Consider the following 22977-nt stretch of genomic DNA (forward strand, 5'->3'; position numbering starts at 1 on the left):
GGGACTGTATGAGTTTAATTCAGTTCCTCTGTCCGTGACTAAAGAGATATTGTTGACCTCCCTTGTAGAGGATGAGTCCATCCCTGAGGCTGTGGTGTTAGCTTATAACCATATCCTCCCAACATATGACATTCTCCACCAGTATTCGATCACTGCCTCCAGCAGGCAGGAAAAAAACAAGAGACATCTGATTGAGAGGGGAAAAGACCTGCATGAGATAAGGAGGAACTCTGACACTAAAAAAGCGAACAGGAGAGGGTGGGGGGGATGCATTTCCTGCCGCCTGTATTGTCAGTAGAGAGTAGTAATGAAGCAGATAGTTTAACCAAGATGGCACTCCAATTGTCTCGCTGACAGCAATTAGAAGGCACTCTTTAAAACGTTGCCTTCATTAGGTTACAGAGCACTCGCTGCAGGAGGAGACACTGCAAATGTAAGTGTGTCTTAAACTATGGGACAGGACCCACAATTGGTAAACGGCCAAGGTGAATGCTGGTGGGTCACCATATGTCACACTAATGAAGGAGACCGGGTCTTTGGGTGGGAAAACTCCACATTTGGCTGCTTGTGTGGTTAGGTTAAAAGGCTAATCAGCAGATTACTCACCGGTATAAGTGGGCCTGGGGAGATGTTAAAGAGGCTGTTGGGGGTCCACAAGGTCCTCACCAGTCTCATCCAGCGGAAAGCAGTAGATATCGGACCCAGCAGTAGAATCCACAGACTAGACCAATAGATAACAGGCCTGTCTAATCTAGTCCAGTTTAGTCTGCACAGGTCACGTGCACATTTTGAATCCTTTACAATGTACAATTCCAGTTCAGGCTCCACTGGGTACAGGTTTGGGTCCAGTTTCATTCAGGTTTTTGTTATATAGTATGTGCTTTCCAGAAACAAATCTCTGATTGAGAAATAACAGGGTCCAGTCAAGGTTAAGATCCAGCACCAGCTCCAGGATCAGCTCAGTTCAGTTCGGTTTAACATAATTGCATTATTCCACATGGATTAATAGAGTGGAGCCACTGAGAGCCAGTCACGTTCAGATTCCTATCTGTTCAGTTGTACAAACAGTGAGCCATTATTGTTTGAGATGTTAACATAAAAGCAGACCCATCCAGACATTTTTTGTGTGATTTAGTTCCCTCTCTGTTTGTGCAGTCTAACATATTGTATATCCAGGTTGAGTGTGATTATCTATGCATACAACCTTTACTGTTTAGCCATTGATTTTCTGTCTGTTTTTACCGCACGCTCGGTACCTGTCGGTGCATGTTAATGCGGCTCCAAATGTTGAGTTCAAGGTGATTCATATTTTCTGTCAATTTTTACGTTGTGACACATCCACGTCTCTTTTAAGTTTCTTTTTTAACTTATCTACGCCCATTGTATCCACTTCCACACTGATACAGATGTTTCAAAGTGGAAAAATCAGCATTCACTGTGTGCCTTTCCATGAAAAAAGGGATTTAAGATGATCACACTGACAGCTGGATCCTGCAGCAAATGGCCAGTCAACGGCCGAACAAACAGCGGGCCTTGACATCCAGACAGTGAACCAAGTTTAGCAGTCAAAAGTAAACCAGACAGTATAGGTCTATTACCTCGTGATACTCATGGAAACAAAGTAATGGGTATAGTAAACAGGAGATACAGGAGAGGAGCTATAGGGCCTTTTTTCTTCAGTTTTCACCAGCTTCTCCCTGGTGGTGACGTTCTCCACATCTGCCACTCAGAACAACAACATCAGGGGTCTAGAAAACAGGAGAGCAAGAAGACAAAGGTTTAAAAGTAGAACATTAAAAGGACTGTATTAGGCTAGAAGGAAAATAACATAATTGTAAGGACTGTACTGTTCTAAAGGGGAATATTTAGAACAAGGGGGCTAAAAGGACAATTAAAACAGGGATGCAGAGTTGGACAGGTCTTGACAAAAGGATAGGACACCAAGGTTCTTGGAACAAAATATTTAAAACAGCAGAGGTCTAGAAGACACAATTTAGCACCTGTGATATGTGGAATACACCAATTAAAATGCTAATAGCACAGACAATTAAGAATACAACTGACTTCAGCATGTGTTGGTAAAGCACAATTTAATTTTAAGTGTCTTTCACTTCTGTTGTTCAGTGTCCTGAGTTGAACTACACTTAATCCTACCCATAAGCCTGATTTATAACACTCTCTGAGGGCACGGTTTGATTTGTTTTCGGAACTTCTGCTATGACTTAAAAGTTTAAGAAAAGCTAATATTCACAGGGAAAACTTTTGTATTCTTTGTGAGTATATTACATCCTTAGGGAAGACAAAAGAAAATGAAACAATATGAAAGTGTAGGAAGTAAAGGTTCAAATGTGTCATGTTGTTTCCCCCCTGACTTCAAACTTGTCATGGGGCCAAACATATGAAAATGACGCAGCTAACAATTCATTATGTTTCAATTTCTTTAATCAAGTTTTTGTTGGGTTTAAATGCTGTGTCTGACATAATATCGATTGACCTCTTACATGGCAAAAAGGCTTTCATATGTCCCCTAAGAAATTTTATCAAAACTCTATTTAAACACCTTTATAATTTGTTTTATTTTGTGAGAGCTGTGTAAAAGTGTAACTGCTGTGTAGTCGGGAGATACAACAAATGCCTGCAAAAATGAGGTCTGCTGACAAGTGAAAGCAAAGAAGTGCGATAGCTTGGAGATTGATGAAGCTGTACTTACTGTGGCAGTATATTGCCGCAGCTGTTATTTGTAATGTGTATGTTGTCAAGAGAGCATTTCTTAACTGTATTTGTCAGGAGAAATGTTTCCTCACTGCATTTATGTACAGCCAGTGCTTATTGTGGCAGTTTAAAAATGAAGCAGAGTCTTCTTAATGCCTCAGTCTGTATTCATCCATCACAACCACAGCACATCACCACTGTCTTCTCCTCCATCATCCTCCAGTCCTCTCCCCTCTTCTCCTCCATCACCCTTTTGTATCAAAGATGGATGAAGGAGATGGGGCAATACAGAGAGGAGAGAGGAGCGAGGAGGAGGTAGTACGCAGAGACCATAACGCAGTGTGAGTGGTGAGGAAATAGAAAAACATAAGGAATAGAAAATAATTACAAAGACAAAGGTGTTATCAATTGAAAACAGACATGGAAAGGAGACGTAATACGGGATTAAAAAGAAACAGTATGTGCAAACAGCTTTAGAGAAAAGGGATGTGCCAGCAGAAGGGAGACAGAGAGTGAGAAAGAATAATTATTGGAAATGAATACAATTAAGAGAATCAAGATGGAAAGGGGGGGTGGGGGAGGAAACAAGTGTTAGGTTAGATGAGAAGAAAAACAAAAGGAGATATATAATTAAAAATAAAACAAGTGAAGAATAGTAATAAGAGGCACTTAATTAAAATTAAATACAAGAATCAGAAATCCAGAGATAATCAATAGAGATAGAAAGATAGTGACCAGGAAAGATAAAAACGGAGAAAGTGTCAAGGTCAAATGAAACAAAGAAGAAAGGAAATCAAGGATCATTTCACCCACTTGGCAAAAACGTCACTTTCTCTCGTGGTATCTATAGCCATTGTATTGGTTTGTTATGCCGGTTTTGAGATGCTTGTCCTTGAGATGCCTGCCTCTTCCCCAGTGAAACAAAGGTCAACAGAAACTATTGTTTGTGTTGCTCATAGCATAGAGCAATTGCATTTAAGGATGGATAATCATTTGAACCTCTCAGCAGTTTTCAAAAGAACTATTTCTTCAGTAGACACTCATTTCAACTGGGAGGGACATTGTCAGCACTGCAACAATTATATTCTTCATTCAGCTGATTGATTATAACTACACATATATCACTTCTCAGAGCCCAAGGTGGCACATTCATTTATTTGAACAACAATTATTTTCTTCTTATCAGCTGATTGATTATAACTACACATATATCACTTCTCAGAGCCCAAGGTGGCACATTCATTTATTTGAATAACAGTCTACAACCGAAAGATATGCAGTTTACTGTCCTATAAGACAAAGTATCAAATATTCACATTTGAGATGCTGGAATCAGGCATTGTTTGCCATTTATGCTTAAGAAATGACTGACATCATTAACTAATTATCAAAATAGCTGCAGACTAAATTCCTGTCAATTGATTTATGGATTAATCGACTAATTAGAAAGCAAATATTTCAAATCATGTTTCTATGCTGTGAGCCCCACAGATAAAATTTCATGTTGCTTCATTGTATTTGGATGGAGGCAGGAATCTCAAGGATAGACATCCCAAAACCTCAGCACACAAAACACAATAGGAAAATCACAAAATATGTTTTTTTGTTATTTGTGTGAGCTGACCTGACAAGAAAACAAGAAACCCCAAATGGAAGGGTCAAAGGCCCGTTTCAGAAAGCAGGTTTAGTGAAAACTCTGAGTTTGTTAAAGCTCCATTGTGTAATTTTTTGAGTTGATTCTGAGCAAGACCCCCTTAGTTCTTTCACAAATATGTGCTCATTCATGTGTAATTACTTCCACCAACTAATCAAAGTATTCTCGTACGCGTAGAATCTGCCATTCAGAATCATTCAGAATACATACGAGCGAGTCGCTCGAATGACGGCCGCCATGTTGCGCCTCCATCTTTAAAATACATTAGCCAAAGAGTGACATACCTCTGCCTTTCGCACTTTTCACTCAGTGGCATCGTGACGAATGCCAGGGAGGGAGGGGGAGAAGATTACTTGCGACTGCCGGCAGATTTGAAAGTCTGTTGAAAATGGAGGATTGCGCCTATTCTCTAGGACATGTAACGGAGTCACCAAGGAAGTTACAAAGAGAATTAAAATCACAACGCGAAGCTACAAGACCAAAGTTAATATTAGAGTGGCTTTTGATGATGAAGATGGAAAGAGCTCATTAGGAGCAAGGATTTTAAAAGTGACACCAAAGTTACCTGCTTTCTTCTCGAGAGGTAATTCTGCCTATTTGTGTAAATTCAAAGTTTAAAGTTGTTACTTGCTTGGCTAACTATAGCATGGTTGTGCATAACGCTAGAACGAAGTCTCTGCTACTTTTCCTCGCATCAATGATGAAAAAGGATTGTCTACCTTGTAACATAAACGTAATCATATGTGTCGTGATTTCCCTGGCAGCTCACGTCATGTGCAGTTCTAACACAGACTAGCTACAGCTAAAACAGCTGCGTGTAAACGATTGAGATACTAAGAGCTAATTTCAGTTTCATTGACATTGTTCATACTGCTCAGAGAAATATATTAAAAACACAAACCTCCGTTGCTTCTCTCCTAAGCTGTAAACATTGCCTTACTCTATTAATCTCGTCCAATATACAGACTAACGATAGCACTGATACTTTACTAACATTAGCTTGCATATGTTTGGGAACCTGATAGCTAATGTTGGCAATGAAATGGTACCAAAATAACGTAAAACTTATTACACTGGAAGGTACACTCACTCACGAAGTCGTACTTCTTGGAATAATACGGCCACTGTAGGAATTTGGATGCGCTTGGAATGGGGGGGGCTAGAAAGTTATATTCAGTTGGTTGTCATATACAATTTCACCGCTAGATGGGAAAAATTGTTAAACAATGTAGCTTTAACCCTGAGATGTGGGAAACTCTGTTTTTTTTGTTTCAGAGAGGTTAATCAAACCTGAGAGAGAGGGGTGACTCCAGCCCGTTTCAGAAAGAGAGGTAACTTAACCTCAGAGTCTGTTACTATGGTAACGGAGTCAGTGAACCTAACCTGGTCGGCAGCAGTTTTTCTTCAATAATCCTTGAGTTTCTCTCAGTCTCCTCCCTCTGACACAGCTCTTTTTCATTTCCTCATTCATTCATTTAGTCTGTATCAGGCACATTTTAGCACAGTTATCTGCATGAATAAAAAAACAAGGCTGGTTTAATAACCATGTTAGGCAGACTATAAAATGTTTTTTTTTTCTCAAAACATTCCTTTTGTCGACGATCCCGTTGATCAAGAATCTGTATTACTTCGCAGGGAGTTAAACATACGCCGGGAGATGATATTGAGGCCCAGACTATAGATGCATTTTCATTTCCAGATACTAGCCTACCTATTTGAGCGGTATCATTTTTCTTCCCAGTAGAGATGCACCAATAGACCGGCCGGTGACCGGAATTGGCCGGTTTTCACGTGCTCGGCTATGACCGGCAACCGGCAGGTCAGTCTGACCGATTTCATGCCGGTCAATGCTACAATTAACTGACAACATTTGCATGCAACTAGGACTACATTTGAAAATTAGCTGACTGGCTAACACTGGCGCATTTACAGAAATGTTCATTAATGTGCATTGTCCTAATAAAATAAAATCTTAACTAAAAAACTAACATAAGTTATAAAAGTTGCAGTTCTCAAGGAAGCACGCACACACACACGGACGCAAAAGCACAGTCTCTTTTTCCTTTCTCTCAACTTTTCTGCCGTGTGTCGCGCGTACCCGCTCACGGTGTGAAGCACGTGTCCGCTCTATTCTCCCACATGTAGGGAACCTTGTGAATAAACTTGCAACATGTCAGCTGTTTGGAAATTCTTAAACATGTGTGCAGAAGATAACAAGTTTGCAATATGCAACACCTGCAAGGAAAAAGTAGGGCGTGGAGGGACGACACCAAAAACCAAAATCAAATTTTTTAGTTGGATATTGGATGTGAAAAGAAAGAAATGGTTCTAACATTGCACTTTAGATGTGTGTGAATTTCCTACACCAGTAGTAATTTATATAGTTCTATTTTATAGTGATCCATTATCTGTTAAAATTTCTATGTTCTGTGCAAAATGTTCTATTAAAGAAAAGATAGAGAATAAATATTTGTGTGTGCTGTAAAGTGGTTAGAAAAAGTGAAATCGGAATCGGCTAAAATTGGTATCGGCTGGCCTAAATCAATGAAAATCGGAATCTGCCTAGAAAGTTTTAATTGGTGCATCTCTACTTCCCAGTCTATCAGTTATGTAGCCTACATAACTTTATCCGTCCTCATATCACTAATGTCACCCCTGTGTAGCTTTTTTAACGAAATACATGTTCAAACTCGCTGTATGTGCAAATGAGTATTTCCGCCGACCAGTCTGTATGTGGTTGTTAACATTAGGGCTGGGACGGTTACCGCATTACCGCAATACCGCATTCACGTGGCGCCTACCGCGGGTCTGAGCTCGTCACCGTCATCACTGCAAAAAACATTGGCCTGCACATGTGTGCACGTTGTGTCTAATGACATCGATTCATTGATTCTAAACAAAACTTATCATCAAAAGATGGAGCAAATCCGACCTTTCGCGAGTTGGGGATCGACAAGGTTCCATGACACATAATAACATTCCATTCGTGTCGACTATTAGGCCTATATGCGAGAGTACCTGTGTAATATCTTTTATCGGAGAAATGTCTTTGCCTTTCCTACCATGTATTACCGTTCTCAGCTGAGGTAGACACATTAACTTGATTGTTTACCATAAGCTGCAGTGTTTACCATTGCACATTAGCTTAGCAGCTAGCGGAGTTTCCTTCTGTTTATAGCTTTATCCCGATAAAACGGCAAGGTTGAATTTCAGCCTGCATGCACGTTCGTAGCCTAAAACAGCTGCTTATATTGGTAGAGAGAGCAACAAGTTGGCAAACTGCTGAGTCACCCTCTCTGCTCTCTGTCTGCTCAGCTGCTAGACGGGCTGCACTCGGCATTGTCTGCAAACTATTTTATTTATATTTTACTTTATTGACAAAAGAGCTTTTTTTTATCAACTTTTTTATTGTTTTTTTATATGCTGACATACAGAACAGAGAAACACAAACTGAACAAGAACAAAAACCCTCACTCACCCCTCACCTTCTGTGGTCTCGAGGAAAATAAAACAAATAAACAAACAGAAATCACACCTTGCCTAGTCACTCTCCTCTAGTTCTTGTGGCGCTGAGGTCATTAGGTCTGATTTTTGTGCTGCTGCGCTTTTCCATAGGTTAATAGTTGATGATTTAGCTTTGTTAATCCTTGCTGTAGAGAGCTCAAGCATAACTATGTCTAGAAAATACGCCAACCACTGTTTTATACAAAGTGAGTGTGGGGCTGAGGGGTGCCAGCGTCGAGCTATAATTTTCTTGTTTGCAGTTGAGCAGTCTCCCAAGCAGGTATAATGTTAAAGGTATAATTTAGAGTTGTCATTAAGTAACAAAACAATCAGGTCAGTGGGAATTCAACATCCTATCACATCAGATTTTTATTGATGTTTTATTCCAGAACTCATGCACCTGTTCATACTCCAAGACCATATGCATAAAAGAAAAAGAAAAGTTTGTTCAGGTTGACAGAATGTGCAATGGGGAGTTGCAATGACTTTAGAGACGTATCTCTTCTGGGGAGTCCAATATGTCCTATGACATATGTTGAAGTGGATATACTGGTGGCTTGGGTTCTTGGAACAGTGGAAAATGTCCCAAACTGTCTCCCAATTACTTGCATTGCCCTCAGGGCTCAGCTTTCACTCCCATTTCTTTACTATTGCGAGTTCTCCTACGGATACTTGCATCAGTTTAGCATACATTTTGGACACTAATCCTCTTACAGGAAAATTAACAAACCATTTAATAACTGGGTGTGCTTCAAGACTGTATCCCCATGGCACTCCATAAAATTTTAGGACTGATCTTAAGCAAAGATAAAGGTAGAAATATGTCCTGGGGACCTCAAAACTAGCTCTCAAGTCTTCAAAACTCAACATACCTTTCTCATAGAATAACTGCTCTAATGGGCTTTCTGAACTGTCTGTGGAATGGATCAACGGAGATGAGAGAAACCATTGTGGCCCTAAATGACAGCAAAACTCAGTTAAGACTCTCACATTGAGCTGAAATGGAAACACTCTGCTGCAATCTTTTTATACAGTCTATGGCTTCAACATATGTTGTAAGATTTAAGCTGATGTTTTTTCGGTGGTGACGCCATTCACTTTACCGGCAGTATTGACAATAGATAAGCCTCTGTGTCTTGAGAAGCTCTAGCTTGTTTTTTTATTGTTCACTTTTAACTCACTTTACATCAACTTTGCTAACTCTTTTTCCTCTCTCTTTTCCTCACAGCGGCACTCGTGCTACTCTCGGTTACTGCTCACTCTCGTTGTGCGACCACACAGCCACTGACGTCACTCACTTAAGGCACCCTGACATTTTCTCGTAAGTGGGTTTGCGGTATACTGCTATACCGTGGGAATATCTTTCTTTTCAACAGCAGTAGGAAAAACTCAATACCGTCCCAGCCCTAGTTACCATGGTGAATCGTAGTATCATGGCTCCATTCATGCTACCTTTTTATAGTGGTGGTGCATGCGCTTAACTCTGAGTCAGCCTACTCTGAGTTGATTGAACCAACTATAATCAGCTGTTCTGGAACCGAAAACTCAGTTTCCCATCTCAGGGTAAATCAAATCAGAGTTCAGGGTTAGACTCAGAGTTTGTTAAACCTCCTTCCTGAAACAGGCCCCAGATGGCAGCATGCTACACAGGAGTTAGTCTGCAAAAGGGACAGGCCGGTGTGGAGTAGAGACACAGGGTAAGAGAAAGGGAGAGACTATATGAAGACGATAAGGAGAAAATACAGGGAGTGCTAAAGTTTTATGGGACAGTCATTACTCTTTGTTTGTAGTGTTGGCACGCTCTCTTTATGATGCCAAGAGACCTTCAGATCTTAAAGTCTCTCCATTCGACACTATGAGGTCGCCTGTCATCTGCTGCTGGATGCGTCCAAGAAACAGACAGACACAAAGAGAGAGAGAGAGAGAGAGAGAGTATACATGGAGAAAGAGAAAAGGCAAAAGAGTGAGAGACAGAAATGGGGAGAAACAGTGAGTATCAGAGAAAAAAACTGACACAGATGCAGCAAAACAGCACATAAAAATGGGGAAAAGAGAGGAAGCAAAAATGTCAGGACAGAGAGAGAGAGAGAGAGAGAGAGAGAGAGAAGAGAGATGCATTCTGAGAGACAGACGGCAGTGAAGAATGAGGCCGGGCATACGGGATGACACTCTAAGGAGTGATGATAGATTAAAATACATGGAGGACAGACAGGCTACAGGGTCATGGATGGGCCATTGGGAGAACACACTCTTCACACAGAGTCACACACATCTTTGTGTTATCCTCGACTATTTTCTTTCTGGCCTAACCTTGTGAGGGCATTTGCACTAGCTCAGGGCTGTAAAACCTTGTACACACAAATGCATGTACAGACCTGCAGGGATTTGGTAGTTGAGTTTATACACACACACACACACACACACACACACACACACACACACACACACACACACACACACACTTTGTCACTGTGAGGACATTGTATTGACTTACATTGAAGGCCTAAAATGAGCCTAAATGTAAGTCTTACCCCCTTAAAATGAATAGTTTATCTTGTGGAGACATCATTTTTGTCCTGTCAATATGAGCCTCCCGTATTAAGATGCTTAAACATATATGAACCTATCTGAGGCGAAATTCCAAATTTACTTACTTCAGTTCGTACATATGAATGTGAACAAAACAGTCTATGAAAAGCAAACAAACAAGGAGAACTCTCACCCACAATGTGCCTATTTTTCATGTTGGGTTACATATTTGACAACCGTGGGCCTTTAATGAGGCCTCTCTGTGTATTTGTCAGTTGTTCTGTTCCTCAGGCACTCTGACTCACTGCGGCTCTCTCTCGCTCTGATCAGATCAATGCTGCCTTTCTCTGCAATGCAGCAACCAGTGAAACACATCACAGACACAGCTACACCCTGAGAAGCCCCAACAGCCTTGGTACATACACATGAGTATTATCCCTCATTGAAAGTTGCCCTCAAAGTGCCAATGATCCTGCAATCAAAGAGAGGAAACAAAGAACACAAAGGGCAGCTGCAACTTTTTCCTCCTGGGTGAAGTGTCAAAATAAAAACTCTAGTAATTGCTTTGTTTGTCTGTCTTGTTGCCATCTGGGATGCTCTTCGGAAGCTCCTATGAGTGACACACTTCAGTCAGTGAAGGTTGAGATGAGGTTAAAGCTGTTAATTAGGCCTATAGGGCAAATGTTTGAGTTTGTGCATATGGTTGCACTTCAGTGCTACAAGTAAGATTCAAGCAAATTCTTGATCCCAGTTTGCAAAATTCTAGCCTGTTATAGCCCTAATGAGCACTCCTCAACTGCTCTGCTTTGAAACTTCAATTTGGCGATCAACCTCTCAGAACAACTTGCCCCCTTAAAGCTTCAGAGGTGAGGAAAACAACTTGTTTTACTATGTCTTAAGTAGGTGTGGAAATCAACAGAGGCCCCACGATAAGATGTTATCACGATACATATGTCATGATACGATATTATAATTTTTAACATGTTGTAATATTCTGCGGTATATTGCAATAAATGTATCTGTTTGTTCATTGAACAAAATGGGATTGTCAAGTAGACAAACTGACCAACACATTGACACAAGATTGATACTTGGCGTCTGGGCATCGATACAGTATTGCCACGGGAAATATTGCATACTACCTACTGTATCGATTTTGTTCCGCAACCTAGTCTTAATCCAGTTCATATCCAGTAGCCTATTAGTTAGAATGACACTCAACACCATTCTTTCATAAAATTATTCTAGACTTTGATGTGAGTAATTTAATTTGCTATATGTCCGACTGACTACCGATCCAGCAGATTTCACAAAGGTCAAAATTTACTCTGAACTTGCTAACTAAGATGCACAGATCTCTTGTCTCCTCCCCGCTATCAATTTAAGGCTCAATGACACCTCATTTCAACCCATTCAGAGAGGCCAATAGAATGACATATCAGTCGCTGATGAAGTATTTCGACTCGCCGGTTTAAGCCACTCATGTGAAATGGTGTCTCTTTTTCATTCTAATATAACCCCCATTTCCTGAGTGGATAATTGTCTGTAAAGGGGAAATGCACAGGAGTGGGCTTAGTACAGGGAAAATCTACCTGAAAAGTTGCATGCTCTTCTGGATTCCTATTATCATAGCAGTATTGAGCATTTCAAGCAATCTTAAGCATGTGCAAGTCACTTAAAAAGTTTGCATCAAGAGAAAGGGGGCCTTATGAAATAAAAATGATCTAATGCATTTCTCTTGTTTTCTTACCAACTGTCCAACAGCTTTCTGATACTTTTTTCAAGCTGGCATAAGAGGTTGATCCAGGGGCAGACGAGAGAGACAGTGAATAAACTGAAAGCTCAACTAGTACTGAAGCTGGAAATTAACCAAATTCAGTGCAGCAAATTGGGTTGTGACTGCACTCAACTTTAGCCTGTCATTTACACTCACATCTTCAGAAAGTAGTTTTGGGGTTTTGTATATCTAGGTGTCACAGAGGTTTTATCACTAATCTTGGCTATGCTGTCCAAAGTCATCCAGCCTTTTTTTGATGTGGACTTCCTTTTATAATGAATCATAAAAACATTTTATTGATATTCTCTTGGCTTTTTTCCTCCACATTTTAGAATTTCCAATCATTGTGAATAACTTTTGTAAGTACGCTGTAAGAATGAACTTGATTGTACTTGCTGAGTGGTTGTACCATTTACTGCCATTATGGTATACCTCTGCTTTTACTGGTCATGCTGATTACTCCCTCCACTACCACAGCCCTCTCTTCTTGCAGCTTCTTATACCGCAGTATATACATTAATAATAGTTGTGATTGCATCAGTTGCCTTGTGTATTATGAATACTATAGTCCTTCTAAATTATATGTGTCTGCCGGATTCTGTTTTGTTAAGCCTGGAGGGATTTGATAATGCCCCGGCTGAATCTAAAGCAAGTTGCTTGGATTTATATAAAGAACAGCCTCTGGGGCAGAATCTGTACAGTGAGTACATTCACCTGTCTGAACATACATATACTATAGTAATAGTTTAACTTATGAAGACAGCGCCTAAATAGCTTACAGTGGTGTCAAATTGAACTTTTGTTTTTCAGTTGTAATTTATAGAGAAAGACAAATATAAAAATGAAATATTTTACAGAGCTTTTAAGCTAATGTGTTGTGTGTTGCTTCTATAAGCCCCTCCAGAGACTTTACAGTGTCTTTCACATGTAACGATATTTTGTTTAACCAAGGAAGGCTCACAGATGTGATAAATCAAAAGACTGATCCAGTTTTCCAAAAGAATGCTAATGTTCATCTTCCTCATGATGACATTTTTATAAAGGTGAAATTTGGGTTTTGGATTTCTTCCAATCTGTTATTGAACTTCAGCCAACCTTCAATAGTCTTTCTTTTGTACTGAAGTAACTTTTCTTTTTCACTCTTAAGCACTCTGGTTGTGTCATTCTTAATGGCAAACAAGCCTTCTCAGGGTGCTTACAGTCTAATGGTTTGTAGTGCACAAGTGGAGGACATACATACAAGCGCAATAATGTTAGCTGGGGTGCGATGGGTTATCTCCACCACCATTACCAAATCCCTCTCTTCTCTGACTGCAACCCTCTAAGATTTATTTGGCTGTTGACACAGTCTCACTAACTTCGCACAAGAAAAGGGACCAAAAAGTACCATTTCTTGCAACAAGGTCATCACGTACAACCATAGACTGTAAAAAATAATGGACCTGGCATCATGGTGATGTCACCCATTATTTGGGTTGTGGACTGCTGTTTCAAAGCCAGGAGTTTGCATTTTGGCTGTCACCATCTTGGTATGTTGTAGCCAGAAGAGGGTGGAGCTGGGGAGGATGACACAGCTAAGCCAGTGTTGTGTATGGTTTGATTGGTGCTGCGCTAAACTAAACGGTAAAGCGGTAAATTCACCGATTTTCAACCAGCTGATGCGAGTCATTCAGTGGAGTTTCGCTTTTATTCAGCCAAAATATTCCAGTTAACTTTGATGTAGTGAAAACAAAGTGAGAGGGTCAAAGTTTAAGACAAAAACATGGACAACACCCAAAAACAAGTTCACAGCTATTTTAATGAGTGCCATGGATACGTATTGCTAAGCCTCTATTGTGACTGACAGGTCAGCGTGTAGCCACGCTCTAAAGCATCCCCTGCTCTTATCTCTATTTTAAAATAAATGGGACCGTAATTTACAAAATGAACATCATACTGTATTGAAGAAGACTTGAAACTAGCGATTGAGACCATAACCTCATTATGAAAATGTTTATTTAGGTAATAAATCAAGTGAGAATTAGTCATTCCAAATAGACTTCTATGCAATCGGAATTATTTTTCGAGCCAGTGGATTCGCCCCCTGCCAAAAACTAGATAGAATGCATGTTTAAGGCACTTCCGCATTAGCTTCTCTTTTCAGCCCTTGAAGTTGCTGCTTGTGTACAACTCACTTTAGCAAACAAAATAAACTCAGTAGTTTCTTAAACAAATGGTTTTGAAGACTTTGATTTACCTTCCTACCGTGTATATCCCATTGCTCATAATTGAAGCTTGGCAATTGGCAAGAGCAGAAAAAAAATCATTTTGGAAGATTTGAGGTAATAGGTTAATTCTCCTACACTATAGGGAGGTTAATTCAAGATTTCTTGTCCCCAAAAAAATAAATAATAATAAAACCTTAATATACAGAGCGAATGGCATTTTGATCTGATTTGTCAACAGCCGTAGCCGAAGGGAGTTAACTTTTGACTTCAGATGCTACTTCAGCTCTACAGACAGAACTCGTGTTTCCCCCTCTGTCTCTCTTAATATCTTCCCAGTGCATGAGGAGGGCATCTCAGTTATTCATTCTCTCATTCACACTCACTCAGTTTCTCACTGTTCCACTCTTCGTTATTATCTCACTCAATTTTACACTCTTGATTGCACATCTATTTCTCATTCTCCATCTCTTTCTGTTAGACTGTGTTTTTTTGTTTGCCCTCCCTTCTTGGTGATTCCCTGCTCTTTCTCTATCAACTTCGTTCCACCTCTCTGAAATGATTCCTCCTTGCTCTGTTGCTTGCCTCCTCTATGTCTATTTCCCAATCTGTCTCTTAACTACCTGCCAGTTCCTTGGGGGAGGTGGGCTCTTTGGCGACAGATGGCGGCCTGCTTTTCATCTCAATAGCCACCCTGGAGGAGAAGCGGGCTTTGGTGGGCGAGATCAACTCCTCATTGGCCAAGGAGTCAGTCCTTGTCATTATGCTGCGTCCACTGCTCGCCTCCTCGACCAATGCCACAGTGTCTTTCAGAGTGTTGCTAGGCGACATGGCCTTGGACGGCGCTAGCACTTGGTCGTCCTGACTGTCAGGCATTTTTGAGGCAGAGTGAGGGAGGACTTGGACCTGTCCGCCTCCTCCTTGTCCGTTGCTCTGCGGTCTTGGCGCAGTCGCCGCAATGGCTGCTTTTCCATTGCCTGCCCCTTGGTGGCTGTAAACCTTGTATCGTATCATTAAGATGATAATAAAAACCAGCACAGAAGCAACAATAATCCCTCCAATGATGATGATCATAGTGCCACCCAGGAAGTGGCTGTGCAATGCTTGGCACTGGCTGAACTCCGTGTCTGTGGTGAATGACAGACAGCCCAAAGGACGTGTTGCAGTCAGTGATGTGATGACATCATCAAACACGGCCAGCACACAAAGATCGTAGTTGCGCCCAGCTGCGAGGTCCCGAACCAGGAAGTCATTGCTGCTGGATGGAATCATCCTGCCAAAGCAAAGACATAATAAACAATATTAGTGCCAGGCAATTTATTAACTTTTGTCATCGGTCTGTAAGTTATGAAAAAAGTTCGTAATTGTCTTCAAGAAGTTTTTGGGAAATATAATTTTGTATTAAAGACACCATTTAACTGATACACTCGATAAATACTAATTAATTCACATTAATTGCTTCCATGACCTACAGTCTTGAAAAAAAAAAAAAAAAAAAAAAAAAAAAAAAAAAAAAAAAAAAAAAAAAAAAAAAAAAAAAAAAAATTAAAAAAAAAAATTTTTTTTAAAAAAAATTTTTTTTTTAAAATTATGATGGCTTTAATCCAAAATTACACAGTTCTTAAGGAAATTACCCTTCCATAAAATAAATCATTACCAGCAAAGATGGACAATGTATTAGTTTTTAATCAGCCATAGAAAAGGAAAAAGGATTGTAACACAATATTACCATCTTTAAAGTTACTCTTTAAAGATGTAATTGTGTGACTGTTAAATAATTTGGCTGGCAACATAATGGCCATACTGCTTCTCTGTCACAGTATCTTGCAACAACGCTCTCAATGACATTGCACTGTGGGGCTGCTCTCCTAGAACAGCCAAAATACCTGCCAACACAAACCTGCGCCGTCCAACTATGTCTGCCCATTCACCACCACACTGTACCAATCAAACAAGCAACACACGATCACATAACAAAAAAATTCTTTCCCAGAATGACTAATGATTACATCTGCTTGTATTGCTTCCCTGTATTCTGTTGTGTGCTATTATATGAAAGCTGCAGCGGTGACACATGCACCATCATCATATATTTCCATGCGGTGCCGCCTGTGGCACAACAGCCACCTCATCTTTCTTATTTCCCCACAGAGTTAGAATTCATAAGCCTGCGATCTGACAAACACTCACACAGGTCCATCCCCTACAGCTTCAGAAATCTTCATTCTCTGATTAAACGCATTCCTGATTCTTACCATTGTCAACTTCTATCTCGGTCTTTCCAGAGGTAAATACCGTAACTGTAGTTTTTCCTTGGCAGTATGCTTTCCTGGGGGAAATCCACCACCCAGGTAAACAGGAGCAATGCTTTTTCTATGCTTATCTTAGTTTTGCTCTTTTCTCTCTTTTTCTCCCTACTTTGTCGTTTTGCTTTCTCTAGGGGTCTTAGTGGAATTGTCAAACACCCATATGTCATTTCTACATTTTATCTAAATCATATTTCCCTTCTGCTTCATTCACATTTCCCCTATGTGCTGTAAGTCTTTTGGCCTGTGCCCATCTCTCCTCATTTCTACCTCTGCACAGAGACAGACAGGCTATGCAATATAGTCAGAGTCAAATAGAACCGCTGGGAGGCTGGTGTGTGTTTGTGTGTGTGTTTATGGAAGCCAGTGGGTAGCACGGTATTGGCTGGCCTAGTCTCAGTGCCAAGCTCATCAATGGCATTGAACCATCAGCAGGAAGTATATCTTGGCAGATAGCTCTGTAGGTTTCTGTGTGTGACCTTGTGTTGCTGTGAAGTCTAGTGTGAAAGGATCCCCAGGACTGGGTTCTTAATAGGAATCGAACCAAGACACCTTAAATGCCCTGATGTCTTGCCGAAGGGCAACAGCATGATTTGAGATCAGAGCTGGACTAACTTTTCCCTAAGCAATTTCAAAAGGGGTTTTGAAAGGGAAAACCAATGTAGTCATAGAAAACAGTGCCTCAGTTCACCTTATTAAACTTCAAAATACTACAGACTGGGAGGTCTAACTGTGTTTGAACAAAATGATACCGTGGCTGTTTGTCTCTCTTCTCATCTTTGCAGTGAGACAAACTAAATCATAGTTTATTAGGGTAGAAACTTCAGGGAAATCTGTCCTTCAGTGAAACCCACAAAGCACACGTGGGCCTCTAATCCGATATCTGCAGTCTGACACGCTGTTTTCCATTTTAACAAGTATCTTATTGCTTGAATTGTTGTCGTTTCTGAAAACATGAGCTGTTATTGTCACAATGCAAAGTGAGGTGTGTAACAGTGTCCTTTAGAACTAAATCATCTGACTCAAAACACGTGTGAAAGTCGTGACTGATTCTCATTACATTGTCATGGAGACAGAGGGAGCAACTTTCAACACGTGACTGTATAACCTCTAATGCTAACTGTGCATCAATTTTCAGAATATCCGTACAGTTGTTAGTAATTAAGGAGTTTAAGGTGAAAACCATTCTTTTTTTGAAAGTATATTTGAATGTTGGAATCAGCATATAATGGTACAACTTTCATGCTTTGGTGCAATTCCTTATTATGAAAAAAATCACAAATGATGAGATCCCACTGCCAACCCCTAAAAAAGTGTGAATTTGCCAGACGGGGTAGTGTAAGGTGTTGTTTTGTCCTAATGAAGGAGCTCCATAATAATTTACTATATTTTTTGACATTTTCCACTGTTGTGATTTGCTTTATATTGACTTTGTTTTAAAGAGCTCTTTGTCCAGTTTATTTGTTTTATTGTATTTCATAATGCCTAAGCTACATTGGAGAAAATATGACAGTTACATCCTTCTGTGGGCACAGAAACATATGCGAAGGGAGTCGGGAAGTCTGTGACTTTATTTAAGGGAACTGCTGTGGAATAATCCCTTGTCATGTCTAAGGATGCATGATTACCTCCACCAAGAAGGTTATGTTTTGGGGTTGGTTTTTTTTGTGTGTTGTCAGCAGCAGGGTTACGGAAAAACTACTGGCCCAATTATCATGAAACGTGGTGGAAGGATGTGGCATGGGCCAAGGAAGAACCCATTAAAATGTTCATGGTTAAACAGTTAATCATTAACATCCTTTAAGTGCTCTGTTCTTAATAGGAATCAAACCAGGAAACTGCTATTGCCCCAAGGCTTTGCTAAAAGGCAGCTGCACATGAACTGAGAAGTGAGTTGGTGGGTGGGATGAGGTGGAAGGGATTCTTGGGGGGGCATGTGATACCACCACCATCTGCCTTGTCAAACTTAAAGGATTACATGTTCTGAACAAAATGGAACGATTTAATGCATATAACTACATGCATATTTCCTATTTTTTATTTAACCCAGCATATATTCAAAAAGTGTAAGTTACAGAACAACCTTTGTGGAATGAAGGAGTGTTTGCTAACAAAGGCGAATAAACCTGGGCCTTCCACTCGAGGGACAGTATTCTTATTCACCCCCTTCCACTGTGGCAAGATGCAAAATGATCGCAGCAACTTCAATTAGATTTAATAAAAACCAGTTTTGGGTCTTGTGCAAGTGTGTCATGATTTTATTTTATGTTTTATTTTTTTTAAGGACAAGGACTGCTGGGCAAAGCAGAAATGGTTCAGCAAGCCCAATTGACACCACAATCATACTGGATGATGGTTTAAGTTTGGAAAAAAAAAAAAAAAAAAAAAAAAAAAAAAAAAAAAAAAAAAAAAGAAAAAGAAAAATAGAATTATTTTTAATAAAAAAAAAAAAAAAGAAAGGAAAAGGAACAAAGAAAAAGAGTTGTTGGGGTTGGGGGTGGGGGACACAAAAAAAAAAAAAAAAACACACACACACACACACACACACACACACACACACACACACACACACACACACACACACACACACACACACACACACACACACACACACACCACACAAACAGAGCAACAGTCACTCCTCGGTTTATCCTCACACCCACAGGCACACACGTACACATGGACGTGCACACAGCTAAAAAACTGCAAGACTCAAATACACAAACAGATAAACTATCTCACTGTTTGGATTGCACAGATTAGCACACGCCATGTGATCTGGCTCTATGTACACATGCAGAAAAATACTGCAAGCATGACAATTGCCTGGTCAATGTGTTAAAATGATGGCATAAGCTGATAACTCAAAATAATCCCCTTTTCCCCCATTTATTTTTCGTTTTTTTAACAAGGATCTCTCAGAACATCAGAAGAACATCTCACATGATGCCAAAACAGATGACCTAAACAATTGACAGAAAATACTCCTAAAATGCATAGTTTTTTTTAAAAACATAAGTCATATACTCTTTGAAATACGCATTGCACAGAAGTGAACTGTAAACGCTTCTATTATGTGACTGCAGGCTGCAGATGGAAAATGCAACTGTTCTTAGGACAGCTATAGGAATTCAATACAATGAAAGCTCCTGGATATCGGTAAGAGTAACCCCTTAAAATAGCACAGAGCACACTGTTTGATACCTTCATACAAATATGATGAGCTAGACAAAACATACGCATAATTCAATACATCCACTAAAGTAGTATATAAATGCCATAAAAGTTGTTTCAAATAATGTGATTAAGAGAAAAGTGGGTTACTCATGTATGTTGACACTCTGTGGTTGCTCTTGAGCTTGCGTACTTGTTTATAATGTTTTTAACAATTTTCATATTGTTGATATACATTTTTTACCCTAGCCAGCTTCTTCCCCACCTTTAGCTGGTGCGTTGATACATTTCTACTTCCAAATGTGCGATTATGGTGTTTACAGTGACTCTACCTTACTAATCACATCACTTGCACACTTTTCGCTGTGCATGTTTCCACAGTTTACCATTTGAAATGCTGGTCGATACATGTTTACATTATTCTTCAGCTCCCTTTCTTAATGTATTTCTCGATTTCATTTAAACCCAACTTCAACCCAATGACTTCAACAGACTTACAATTACTGAAATATTAATGACATTTACTAAGTTGTCTCTGGTGTTAATACCCATTAATACAAATTGCACCCAAAATTCAACTGTGACTATTTTTAACCTCCACTGAGAGCCCAATGACATTTCACAGTGACCAGTTGGAAGTGGGGAGCAAGGCATTCTCCCCCTGTGCTGTGACAGAGATCAATCTGTCACAGCACATGCATCATCCTGAATACTGAATAGCTATGTTAATGTTGCCGTCTCTGCATATTTTTCGGGTTTGATCTGGTTCAGAAATTTTTTTTGTTCCTGTCGATGTCTCTCCCCCCACCCCCCCTTTCATCATCTCTCTTTTTCTTGCTTTTCATTTCTGATTTCAACATCACTGCAATCGAAGACTAGTAATTACTGTCTAGATTGCTGTCATTTCCCCAGGTTATTCCTCCTATTTGCCCCAAAGCACAACTTAAGTGCGCTTTTCACCATCTAACTGCAATGCAATAGAACAGCATTTGCATACTTTCTTTCACAACTACACCTACCAAACCAAATAATAGGATATACTATGTAGGTAGGTAGATACTGTCTCTGAACTATTGAGGGTATAGTTGTTGATGTAACTCACATACATAAACACTGGATTTGGAGCTGCCGTAGTGTCTTTACAGCAGAGGTGTAGTCAGTCCGAGGCTGAAGAAGGCCTTGCGGTCTGTTGCCAATGGCATTAATAGATGCTAAGATACCTGTTACCAGCAGCTCTACTTTATTTGCATGTCATTGTCTTGTCTCAGGCGAAAACAGTGACAGGTTTGTTGGAGGCACTTGTAACAATAGCAGAGTGACGAGGGGCATTGCACTGCTGAGTCCTGTGTGTGTGTGTGTGTGTGTGTGTGTGCGCCCAGTCTCAGTGCGGCTGACATTTGCAAGCCCACTGCGCTTATGTATACTCACGTGCACATCTGTGTCTGTGCATGACCCTGACATTTTCACGCTGTCTGCATTCAGTTATGTTGACTGACGGGAGGACGCTTTGTTTGTAAATACTGTCCATCAATCAGCCCTTGGGCACTCAAAATGCATACACACACACACACACACACACACACACACACACACACACACACAAAGATATCATGAAGTCACATCCGGATCCCTGAGTTCTGACTGTTGATCTAAGCAAAACGTCGAATGAATTTTTATGATAATGTGCCCCGGCTGTTATAAATAATTTAATGTGCCAATTATTCCTCCAGTGCAGGCAGAACAGAGTAGAGGAGGGCAAAGGGTTGACAGCAAAGTCCCTGCAGCACACACACCCTGTCCATCCTGCTAGACAAACTGCAAAATATGACACAAAATGTGGAGATGGATGGATGGATGGATGCGTGAACCTACATTAAACTTCAAATCACAAAACGGGATTTCTCAAATAGGGCAGTGCAATATATTGATATTATATTAATATATGATGCTAGATATCTTGTTCAATTTTGGATATCGTAATATCCTGATATGACACAAGTGTTGTCTTTTCCCGGTTTTAAAGGCTGCATTACAGTAGAGTGATGTCATTTTCTGAACACAGACTGTTCTAGCTGTTCCATTATTTGCCTTTACCCACATAGTTATTATATCAACATAACTGATGATTATTTATCAAAAATCTCATTGTGTGCATATTTTGTGAAAGCACCAATTTACATTATTTATTGAAATAATCCATTATTGAAAACATGAACATTTAATAAAATCACTTTCAGAGCTTCAAATCTGATGTTCCAAGCTCTAATTATGAAAATAATAATAATAAGTGCCAAATAAATAACCATTCTGTGTTGACTTCCCCTTTAGGACCTTGTGAGCTGAGGGCCCGGTACTGTTGCCCCCTCTTAAAAGATGTGCCGTCACCCTTCATCTTCCCCTGGGGAACTGAGTCAGTATTTTTAGGGTTTCTCGGAGCAGCTGGATCTGTTCCATTTCAACTCTAGCTGTGTTTTGCCACAGTCCCTCTCTCTCTCTCTCTCTCCGTACAATCTGCATATTATAATTTTCCTCCCTCCTTTATTCCCCTTAACTCTGTTTTTTTTTTCCATTTGGAAGCCTCCCTGTCCTGTTCTCTTTCCATCTTTCCCAGTCCTCTCCTGCTTAATTTCTCCCAACATCTCCCATTTTTCTCCCTCTCTGTCTTTATAATTTATATTCATCCATTTTAGATGGGTGTAATTTGATTTATATAAAGAAGTGTGTGAGTCCACTTTCTTTTATTAAGCCAGAAACTGTCACCTGCCTATAAAACAAAAATCTTATTCCTTGACATCACACAAGATTTAAAGCTAATTCAAGTCTAACACCTATACATTTAAAAAGAATGATTGATTGCCAATAGGGGTGGCACAGTTCATGAAAAAACATCCAAACCGTTCTGTTTGCTTGTCTTGGTTCGGAGCGTGTGTGCGTCGCACGGTTCGACGCATGCGCAATGTAGCCTCATGCCCGTATGTGACCTCAGACAGTGTGTTTCCCTTTTGCGCGAAAGAAGAGATTTGGACATAGACAGTTACCAACAAAACATACAGCGAAAGTCCATGCAAAACATTTCAGACCGTCCTGCCAACCTGTATACATTTTAACCTCAATGTA

General features: G+C 40.1%; 1 protein-coding gene across 6 annotated transcripts in view; it reads right to left on the reverse strand.

Moving 5' to 3' along the window:
• zgc:172282 (leucine-rich repeat and fibronectin type III domain-containing protein 1-like protein) overlaps positions 1–22977 on the reverse strand; it is a 196360-nt gene that overhangs the window by 19101 nt on the left and 154282 nt on the right. For 4 of the 6 annotated variants that reach the window (XM_039785597.1, XM_039785624.1, XM_039785605.1 and 1 more), the window contains exons 9-11: positions 15004–15653; positions 9648–9748; positions 607–1748 (exon numbers count right to left, since the gene is read on the reverse strand). In XM_039785597.1, coding sequence (XP_039641531.1) covers positions 9696–9748; positions 15004–15653 — 703 coding nt within the window. In that variant the 3' untranslated portion in view covers positions 607–1748; positions 9648–9695. The remainder of the gene's footprint in view (positions 1–606; positions 1749–9647; positions 9749–15003; positions 15654–22977) is intronic. The other 2 variants (XM_039785633.1, XM_039785642.1) reach the window with 2 other exon arrangements.

The sequence above is a fragment of the Perca fluviatilis genome, chromosome 2 (genome assembly GCF_010015445.1).
Source record: "Perca fluviatilis chromosome 2, GENO_Pfluv_1.0, whole genome shotgun sequence".
In the NCBI taxonomy this organism is placed as follows: domain Eukaryota; kingdom Metazoa; phylum Chordata; class Actinopteri; order Perciformes; family Percidae; genus Perca; species Perca fluviatilis.